The sequence below is a fragment of the Mustelus asterias genome, chromosome 2, assembly GCF_964213995.1.
Source record: "Mustelus asterias chromosome 2, sMusAst1.hap1.1, whole genome shotgun sequence".
Classification (NCBI taxonomy): domain Eukaryota; kingdom Metazoa; phylum Chordata; class Chondrichthyes; order Carcharhiniformes; family Triakidae; genus Mustelus; species Mustelus asterias.
The window spans coordinates 59611850-59622975 of NC_135802.1; the positions used below are offsets into that span (position 1 = coordinate 59611850).

An 11126-nucleotide genomic window follows, 5' to 3' on the forward strand; every position below is an offset into this window, starting at 1 on the left:
TGTACCCTATTTTGGGGAGAAGTAAAGATTTTATTTTTCATTATGCTGTGAGAGGGGTGGCTGGCCACTTATAGTTGAACATTTTCATGCAGTAAAATCATCTAGAAGCATGGCAGCAAAGCTGCTGCTTTGTGGCAGCTGGACACGTTGACTGGTGTCTGAATGAGGCACCTGGAGTTTAGCTTTTCGCTGAAGTGAAGTTGGTCTTTGGCATCTATCCTAAAGGAAACTGTTAAAAATGATTTGCCCTCTGGCAAGGATTGCAGGTCAGATCCTAACAGCTGATGAGTAAATGGCTCAATCAGTCACAGCACAGAAATTGACACTAATTTGGATTGCTGCAAGGATGAATGAAAGTTTCATATTTTTAATGTAACGTCAGTGAGGATTTTAGTGTTCATTTCAGCATTAAGATTCAAATACATCACACTGCCCCGACTCCTCCAATGGGTTATCCTTTGACTCATCTTTTAACTCTCCTTCCTTTGATAACAGTGTTAAAATATATTTTTATTCATTCCCCTTTTCACTCCAAACATTTCATTCAAATTGGACAGATCTGAAACATTGTCCTTATTCATCCTTGCAGAAATCATGCAAACCCTTTCATTCTGTAATGCATAATTCATCTACCCCAGAAACATTGCCTTGAGTTCCATTGTGATTCACAATACTGGAGAAAGCCACTGATTGGTGTTGAAGTATATGCAGCAAGGTATATCATCCAGTTGTTTTTGAAAAATCATTATGGTGTTTATTGTTTACAGTTTATGAAATTTTAGTGAGACTAAAATTAAATTTTGTTTTTTCACATAGCGTTCGTGGGGCCATTGGCATCTTCTCTGGCTTTCTTCAATCCTCCCTCAGTCCTTTCTCTCTGTTATCCACCCATCCCATTTTTCTTCTTCCTCTTCTGTTTTTACCCTCAATTTATCCTTCAGTATTGCCAGGATAAGGATGTTGAGTCTTCGTTTCCAATATCCGAACTTAGTTCTTTTTATTTTTCTAACTGTACTTAGCAACCCTTTTGATTCCCAAACTCCTACTCTGGATCTAACCCACTTGTTTGTCTTTCTGTTCATCCAGCTAATTCTGAGCATCCTCCGCCATACCCAAATTCAAAAGCTGTTATCCTCCTCTTATCCTCTTCGGAGTACTGTTCTTGCACCCATAGGGCAAGATGTCATTGGAAATTGGCAAAGGCCAATGGCGGATGGGAAATGTGGTCTTTAAATCACCAATGGCAATGGGTGTTCTTCTGGCCATATAGTGCGGCACTGAATCGCTCGCCTCGCCATCACCTGAGTGCTGCAGTCACTGGGGGGGGAGACCACATTCAAAGGCCACCCCAGTGCACACCAGCCACACTTTGTAGGTCACTGGGACGTGATGCTGCCAAGAAATCAGCCCCTGAGTTTTCAGACACCTACCTGGAGAGACTGCTTGATGCTGCAGCAGCCCGTTGTGATATGCTGTATTTGCGCTCAGGAAGAAAACCAACTAACAAGGTGACAAACTAACTATGGGTGGCAATGGTCAGCACTAAGACCCTGTAGAAGGGGACAACCATCCAGTACAGGAAGAGGATGAATGATCTCCTCGATTCTGCCAGGATAAGTCACTCTCAACTCACACATTCATACACCCATTACACATCCACAGGGATCTCACTCACTGCCAACTCAAGGGAAAAGACCACTTGCTCTCCCACACACATCTTCATCTCCCCTGCGGTCATGTCCTCAGTTCCTCACGGGTCTCACTCACCATCCACACATGCCAGGCATCCTTATCATCTGCCCTGGCATGTGTCCTGCTTACGCACACTCCATCTATTTTCATGCAGGAGAAGCGGGCACAAAACAGGAGGCAGAGATCTCAGACGGGTGAAGGGATGCCAGAGTTGAAGGTCCTCATGGACTTTGAGGACAGAGCCATTCAGTTGGCCAGGGAAGACATTGACCTCTCTTGTGCTGATGGTGAAGTTGATGGTGATAAACTGAGTGAGAATCCAGCACTGCAACATCCATCATTCAACAATGCTGAGAGTCAGGTCTCCTGTTTCCCAGGCCCCTGCGATGCTCTAATGAACATTCCCTGTCTTTTGCAGGGAAGCAGCCCAGCCAGTTCCTCAACTCCAGCACCAACAGCAGCACTGAGGAGGGATTCACAGTCTCCAAAATAGAAGAACCATCACAGCGCTCCCCCACACCCTCCTCCAGTGCAGGACACATACCTCAATGGGACCTAGTTCTAGAGTAGTCTCTGGGTCACAATCTGTTGAGCACATCACTCTCTCAGGGTCACAGCAGGCAGAAGCAGGGATGTCCCAGGGTGCTGGCACTCGGAGGAGCCCTGGAGGCCAGGAATCTGCTGAGTTCCAGTCAGATGACAAGCCTCCAGACTCGGTCATGCCTCAGCTGCTGAAACTCCAAAGGCAAGGGAGGGAAAATCAAGAAGGGATAGCTGGTATACTCAGATTGAAAGGCTGCACAGAGATATCTGTCCACTTTATGTCTGAGGTGATGGTGCCGACATTCCAATGCAACAAGGACAACAAAGCCAGGGTGGCAGCCACTGTGGAGACCTTGTTGTAAGGCCTTTGTCCTGCACTGCTCCATTACATGCATTCCATCATGCAGGGACTTGCTGGGATCCATCAGTGTCAATGCCAAAGGACGGCAGGACTTCTTGAGCTCACTCCAGCTGTCCCTCTAACCCAGGTAGGAAGCCGGGGGTCCTCGGGCACCGATAGCGAAGTGGACCAGTTGGTGCACACCCCAGGGCCATTCACCTAGGTGATGTCGGGGAGTGTCCCGTCCATCCGAATCCTCTCTTCCTGTGACTGCTGAAGAAGGGGCTTAGAGCTCCGAAAGCTTGTGTGGCTTTTGCTACCAAATAAACCTGTTGGACTTTAACCTGGTGTGGTTAAACTTCTTACTGCTTCAGTTCCACAGGCTGTGGAGGATAGCACTACCCCATTACAGGACCCTAAAGCAGGCTGTGCCCTCTCAGTCTTGGCCCTCCAAAGAATGCCCAACAAGGTCACCACAGGCAGCTGGATGTGGCAGACAACAGGCTGCCTCAACCTCCGCTGTGGATGTTGGGGATGCACCAAGGCCTAACAGCAGGGTTAGAAAGGTTAAGAAGCTTGAGTTGCACAGCATGGACATGGGTGTTAAGCTCTCATACATAGCGTTCACCTCTGTTAATAAACTCTCACTAATTGCACCCTTTCTGGGGCTCCTGGCTCTGATGAGCTGTGTCCCAGTAGTCCTGACCTGAAAGCCTGATTCCTGCTCAAGTTAAAAGCAGGGTGCTCAGTCCAGGGCTTTCCCTATGTGCTTTGTGCAAGATTGTCAACACATTGGTGGCATTCCTTCACAATGACTGAATACATCAGTTATATCCTTATCTCATAGGGAATGAGGACATCTCTCACAATGCACAGGGCTACTGTCAGCCATTCCAGTCATTGTCCATGTGTGTTCTTTGCATCTTTGAGGTGTGGCTGCATCCCCATCCCCACCCCCATCCTATCTGCTTCAGCTTTTGGTGACGTTGAACCTGAATGGCACTGCTCACAAAAGATGCCTCAGGCTCAGAAGAGGTGAAACATTCCCCGCGACATTGTCCTGGCATGACCCTAATCATGGAGAACAAGCGAGCTGCCATCACCCAGACAGGAGTCAGGCATTAACAGAAGCTCTGGGAGGAACAATGTGCTGTCCCCACTGCAAGTCGTCGTCATCTTCCTGGAATATAGGGACTGTAGACAGAAGCCTTATCACAGAGAGTGTGCGCTGCCATCAGTCAGACAGGAGAACAATGCTCACAGAAGCCATGTTAAGATAATGGGGTGACCTCACGGGATTTCCTCGTCACTCCATGAATCTAGCGGCAGTGAGTGCGTCCCGAGCTCGTCGACCTCATCTGGACATTGTCATTGCCTCATCACTAACTTCCTCTCCCTCGAGGATCTCCTCAGCCTTAACCCTTCGATATCCTCCTTATCAGAGGAAACATACCCCTTCTTCATCCCCTTCTCAACAGTTCCCCCCCCCCTGCCCCATTGCAGCGCCAGGTTGTTCAGGGCATAGCAGACGATCACAATGCACGATCCTCTGTGGATTGTATTGCAGGGCTCCACCAGACCGGTCCAGGCACTGGAACCTCACCTTCAGCATCCCTATGGTCTGCTCCACCAAAGTGCAAGTTGCAGCACGAGCCTCATTGTATCTTGTTCCAGCTGCACTCTGTGGCCTCAGCACAGGCATCATCAGCCACTTCCTCAGTGGGTAGCCCTTGTCCCTGAGAAACCAGTCCTGCAGCCTCTGTCAATCCAGAAACTTGTCAGGGATCTGAGAGCAGCTCAGAGTGTGTGAGTTGTGCACACTCCCTGGGAACCGAGCACACAGCTGCAGGATGCATTTGGTGTGGTCGCAGACCAGCTGAACATTGAGTGAGTGGAAGCCCTTGCAGTTGACTGCCTGATGCCTCGGAAATCTGAGTGCCACATGAGTGCAGCCGATGGCACCCTGCACCTGGGGAAAAGCAGAGATTTGTGCAAAGCCCATCGTTCTGGAATCCTGGCTTTCCTGATTCCAGTCAAAATGGACAAAGTTGTCCATTACCAGCATGGTACCCATGTGCTGGAAAGATGTTTGAAAGTTTGATATTTCTCCAAACTAAACTTTTAAAGAGGAACACCACAAGAGGTCACTTGTGGTGCCCTGGAAGGAGCCACTTGTGTGAAAATTAAGCACCACAGTATGATTCAACAACACTGGCAGCAGATGCCCTCCAAGTCCCCGTGGTGCCAAATCCTGCAGAAGGTGACTGATGCATCCAACTTTTGAAACTCAATGTCATTAAAGGGATAAGAGCTGCACAGGAAATGCTGTGTCATTTAATCTCGTTAATCAATTATTCTGTACCCACGTGGAAGTTCTTACTGCTGGAGTTCCCCAAACTTGGGTAAGTGTCCCTGTAGGGGGAGAGATATTGCACAAGAAAGCCAACAGATAATTATAAATTTCTCAGTGACTTGATAGTAATCTCTAAGTATCTGTTATTTTTCAATAATATATCAAAAGATGAGGATCAATATTCCACCTGTCAGCCAGTCAGGGGAAAATTATCATCCGTTTCAGCAAGCTGAAAAAAAAAATCGACTTAGTTTCAGTCTGTTAGTTGTACCATATCCTCATTCTTCACGGTTTCGCTTTATATTTTCATGTGAAGCCTGGTTTTTCCTGGCCATTTGACCCATTTTGTCATTCCAAAATTATGATTTACTTTCTTTGAGATATTTTCTATCATTTTATGTCCCTATAATTTGTATTAAATAGAATGTAAATTTAATGGTGTTCCTCTTTTTAAAAGTTTAGTTCGGAGAAATATCAAACTTTCAAACATCTTTCCAGCAGGTGGGTATCATGCTGGTAAAGGAAGTGTTGACGCCAGATACGTTTAGAATGATCCATGATGGTTCTAAACACCATGTATCATAAGTCTGGTTAAAAAATACACATTTCAACATGTCATTGAAGCTTCTGTGACACAAATTCTTCACCCAATTGATTAAATACATCAAATGTTCAACCAGTGGTGTAAATTTTACAGCAACCAAAGAAAGAAAGAGCATTACAGTATATGTTACTGAAGGGAATCTGTATAAATTCCCAATATCTTGATTTAATTATTCAGTATAATATTGAAAATGTTATCCTCTTAACTTCAAATAGATTATCATAACAAATGTAACTAGAGCAAAGTGCTTCTTCGCTGGGGAAAGTGCAGACAGTTAACCGTCAAGGAGTGAGTGGAGAGGTTAATAGGTGAATTATGTTTCGATGCTCTTATATAACTTTTACCAGGTGGTTAGTGTGATCTTCTCATCGGCCAAAGACTAGGTCATGTGCTCTATCGATCATGAACTGGTAAGGTTAGCTGGCTTTAACAAGCAGGGATTTTTAGAATGGGAAATCAGTAAATTTACAAGTTGCATACCATTGCTCAATTTTGCCTAAACAATGCTGTTACATGAAATAAAAATCTCTTATTGTATTGAAGGGATAAAATTTAATACACAACAATGCAAGAGGACTGATTTTGAGAAAAAAGAATATGAAAAAACAGTACACCAAAGCAGCATTTCAGAGTTAAGATCAGTAGCAGGACATGAATAAAGCTGTGAGCAAGAGAAGTGACGTGTGGAATCCTAGGATTTAAAAAAGCATTAAACCTATGATTTAAATACTAACCCTATACAAATCACTGGTTAGGTAGCATATGCAATATTGTGCCAAATTGCCTTATTTTAGAAAAGATATCAAGATCATGGAAAAGGTACAGAGGTGACATACTAAGGAAATACCAAGAGTAAGAGGCTTTAATTGTGAGAGACATTAGAAGAAGCAGGTTTCCTTTCACTAAAATATATAAAGAAATCTAGCAAAGGTACTCAAAGTGGTTATGATGGGTTTTTACTAAAGTAAATTGAGGGGGAAAAAAACTATTCTAGTGGTGAATAGGTGACTGAAGGACACAAAATTAAGATTGTCAGAAGAATTGAAAGGGGTCAGAAGGTTAGATATTTTTACAAAAGGTTGTTGTGCCATAGAATGTCCAGTAACATCCATAATAAGTGAAGTGGAAAACTATTTCAGAAATAAGAATGTAACAGGTTATAAAGAAAGAGCAGTGGACTAGGGCACTCAGTGAACTAGTACAGATATTATGAGACGTATGGCTTCCTTGTGCAGTACGTTTCTTTGTGATGTTTAGTAGGAGTTTCATTTAAAAGTATCGTAAAAGATTTTAGAAAAAAACTTGAGAAATGTTTACATCTCTTTATGCCCAATACATAGCTTCAAACCTACCCAGTTAAAATCCTGATTTCTTTGTTCTTTGAATTTGCACCCATTTAGTTCATAGAACATCCTGATTGTGAAATGCCCAATTTCTTTAATATTTTGTATAAATGAAACTTAGTGAAAAAAAGTAAAGTTTATTAGTCACAAGTAAGGCTTGCATTAACACTGCAATGAAGTTACTGTGAAATTCCCCTAATCACTACGCTTCGGTGCCTGTTCGCGTTAATGCACCTAACCAGCACGTCTTTCAGACTGTGGGAGGAAACCAGAACACCCAGAGGAAACCCACACAGACACGGGGAGAACGTGCAAACTCCACACAGACAGTGAACCAAGCAGGGAATCGAACCTGGGTCCCTGGCGCTGTGAGGCAGCAGTGCTAACCACTGTGCTACCATGTCGCCCACTGTGCCACTGTCTGGAATATAGGTTATGTAAATACAGATCTAACATTTGTAAATTCATTAAATAGCTGAATATGTTAATCAACTTAATGTATCAATTTGAATTTTGATATTTTGAGTTTAAACATTATATGTGATTAATCAATATCGGTCTCAATTTTCTAAAGGTTAATATTTATTTTTAATCATAGAATGGTTACAACACTGAAGAAGGTCATTTGGCCCATTGTGTACATACGAACCTGCTGTGAGAGCAGCTGAGATAGTGTCACTCCCCTGTCTTTTCCCCTTGGTGCTGCAAATCCTTTTCCCTTCAGATACTAATTTGCTTTTGAAAGCCACGATTGAATCAGCCTCCAACACACCGTCAGGCAGTGCATTTCAGATCCTAACCACTCATGCATAAAAAAGATTTTTCTCATGTCACCTCTGGTTTTTTTGATAATCAGTTTAAATTGGTGTTTTCTGGTCTTCGCTCTTCAGCCAATGGGAACAGTTTCTCCCTATCTTACACTCTACACCACTATCAAATCTCCTCTCAACCATCTCTTCCCTAAGGAGAACAAACCCAACTTCTCCAAATATCCTGGTAACTGAAGTCCCTCATCATTTTCATACCATTCTCGTAAATCTTTTCTGCACCCTCTTCAATGCCTTGACATCCCTTGTAAAGTACCATTCTGATCCTTTTACAAAGGTTTGCTTTAGGAGTTTGTGATGTAGTATTCTGTAACTGTTGCCATGTTTATTTCTAGGTCACCTCACTGACTTCCCTGAATTCAGAAGGTAGAAGTTCAGATGACTACATCTTAGTTTCTAAAGAAGATGATGACTTGGTGCATGAGCATCCTTCTGAAAAATTGGAAACAACAGGAGCTGCATCAGAGAAGCATCAAATTTCACAGGTGCCTAACATCTCTGAAGCAAATAGAAAACAAACGCAGCAATCTCCAGTTTTTTCTGACCCTCTGACCAGTGGAGCTCTGGAGTCGCCATCCAGCAACTCAGAATCCAGTCCAGATGACGACAGTAGCAACAGCAAGGATTCTGATTTCACCATTGTCAGCCCACTGGACATCTGAATTTGTTTCCAGTCAGCATTGGTCTCCATGTTGGTAGAAAACCTATTATCTGCACGCTAATAAAATTCTGTATGGATTGCTTGACAACTGCAACACCCCTCTCTCTCAGTCAGAAAATGATATAAAGTTTGTAAGGCTCCTTACAGTGTGTCCTTGTGACTTAATAATGTATATTGGATTGTAGTTGAATGATGGATCATAGTTAAATGATGTGAATTTACATTTGGTGTCCATCTCACATTCACACCAGTTATAGATATCTTTATGCCTAACATGACCATATATTCTAAACCAGGTCTGGGAACATACAGCTTGACACCCACCCACAGTATCCACGGCCATGGAAAGCACTCTGATCCAGCTCCCAGGACATCCGACTTCAGCCGCTGCTCAGCACAGTTACCAGCGGCCCCCAATACATGGGACATTTTGGCTCCTGAGCCATTTCTCAGGAAAACGGCATAATCTGGGAACTGTTCAGGAATTGATTGGGGCAGGGTGGGCTCCAAGCATGTGCATTTCAGCCACAGAGCGAGGTAAAAAAAAGGGGATTGCCAACCTTTCCAACGATTGGAACTCAGACCTGCCCACTATATTAATCACCACAGGGTAGCTCAGGTTATATGACTCCTGATTTGAACAGGCACGGCCTTAGTAGTTAGGGTATTCATGTGGGAATGAATTTCATTAACTGGGGACTCTTCAGGCATACTTACTGGGACAATAGTATCTCATCCAGGAACTGTCCTCAAAAGTGGGGACATACAGTCAATTGACTTTAGCCTTCTGTCCCAAATAGTTCTAACTGCTTAGCAACCATTTTAGCTCTTCAAGATTTAATTTTATCAAATGGGCTTCCTGCTTGACATGTCCTGTGAATCATATTTTGATACAAAGGCTGTGAATATCTTTGTTGATATAGAAATCTGTCTGGGAGGATGTGTCTATTTGAGTGCACTGTATCCTCTATCTCACCCAAGCAGCAATGGGAGTTTTCTGTGTGTGGGGCCAATTGGGGCTCATAGGGAGGGTTTGTCGGAGGGAGGAGAGTCAGAGGGAAGGGCAGGGCTAGCTTTCAGTGACCCCCCCCCCCCTCCTCATCACCGATGCTAGGGCTATCAATCAGGCACTGAGTATCCATGAATGAGGGGCATCCCCTTACAAGGACGCAGGTCAACCCAAAAGGGTTTGCTGGCGGCCTGTGGGATGAACAGGAGAGAGCCATGTGAGTCCCGTTTAATCTCTGAGCCAAAAATTAAATTCCAGTGGGTTTAGTGGTAATTGGTGCCAAGTGGCTCTTTTATGAATCTAATTGACGTACCGCTGCTGGCAGACAGGATTCCCGCATCAGGCCCTTCTGTCACTTAATTGGGGACCATTTTCCCAAACAGCGAATCTGCTACAAATACCCCCAGCATCGTGCCCACTCCATTTGGGCTCAATTAACTTCTGCCCATAGCTTCAAAAGCTGAAATTGGTGTGGGTATTACTAATAATAAAGTAAGATATTTGGGATAGGGAAGATATTTATTAAATCTGGTACCTCCAACTTTGTGCTGGCATTTTAAAATGCTGAGGAAGTATTAACGTCTAATCCCTCTGACTGTTGTGGAAGTGATGTGGTCACGAACATATATTACAGGAGTACATGACCCTTTTATTCAGTGTAGCCATCCCTTAGTAATGGAAATGCAATAAATACTTTGCATCTGGTAATGATTAAACAATGAGCTTAGACTAATGCTATTTTATTAATCTGTCAATTTGGTTTGGTGTCTTTGTGGCTTTGTTGCCTTTCTGCTAATTGCTGTTTGATTGCATCAGCAATATTGCACTGAAATGGGTGTTTACATTGTGCTTCCAATTTTACAATATGGAAATGGTGTCTTTTTATTCAACTGTTGTATCTCATGTAAGTGCCCATACCTCGGAGCATTTTGCAAAGCTAGGTACTGGGAATTTCATAAACCGCAAGTCAATATTGCTGAGTAATTAGTTAAAAAGTAGCTGCCTGAATATTTTATACTGTTTCTACTAAGAGAACCTGCTATGTCCTACCAAATAGTTATAGTAACACAGATGTCTCTGCATTTAACAGTATGTGTTCCTGCGAGTTATTTTGCTGCAATGTTTAATTTTGTATATCATACATATATAATGGTCTGGTGTATAACTGAGAAAATCACTGGAATTTATTGTACCAACATTCACTGTAACGATTTAGTATAAAATCGCATTTAATACAAGATCTCAAATGTTCAGTGAACCACCCACAAAATTCTTAGAATGTAAACTGAATGCTATAACCAAATTATGTGCTTATTGAAATATTGGCTTGTTATATAAGAACTAATGTTGTTAAACCAAATTGTCAGATAAAGACTTTTTTTTTACAGAATAAGTTTAGACTCCTACATAATAGATCATAGAATCATAAAATGATTGCAGCACAGAAATAGGCCATTTGGCCTGTCTTGCCTGTGCTGGCCCTCTGATGGAGTAATTCATCCGGTGCCACCTCCCTATCTTTTCACTTCAGCCCTGAAAATGTTTCATTTTCAGTTAAGGATTTGACACTGCCTCCACCACACTCTCAGGCAGTGCATTCTAAATCCTAACCACTCGCTGCCTGATAAAGCTTTTCCTTGTTTCATTCTTTTTCCACTAGTTCTTGATCCTTCCGCTAATGGAAATAGTTTCTCCCTATGTACTCTGTCCAAACCCCTCATAATTTTGAATATCTCTATCAAATCTTTCAACTT

At 43.0% G+C, this 11126-nt stretch overlaps 1 protein-coding gene across 7 annotated transcripts in view; it reads left to right on the plus strand.

Annotated features, from left to right (window-relative positions):
- tbc1d5 (TBC1 domain family, member 5) overlaps positions 1-10765 on the plus strand; it is a 494311-nt gene extending 483546 nt beyond the window's left edge. For all 7 annotated transcript variants that reach the window (XM_078235915.1, XM_078235905.1, XM_078235953.1 and 4 more), the window contains one exon: positions 8038-10765. In XM_078235915.1, the coding sequence (XP_078092041.1) occupies positions 8038-8364 (327 nt within the window). In that variant the 3' untranslated portion in view covers positions 8365-10765. The remainder of the gene's footprint in view (positions 1-8037) is intronic.
- Positions 10766-11126: the final 361 nt, after the last annotated feature.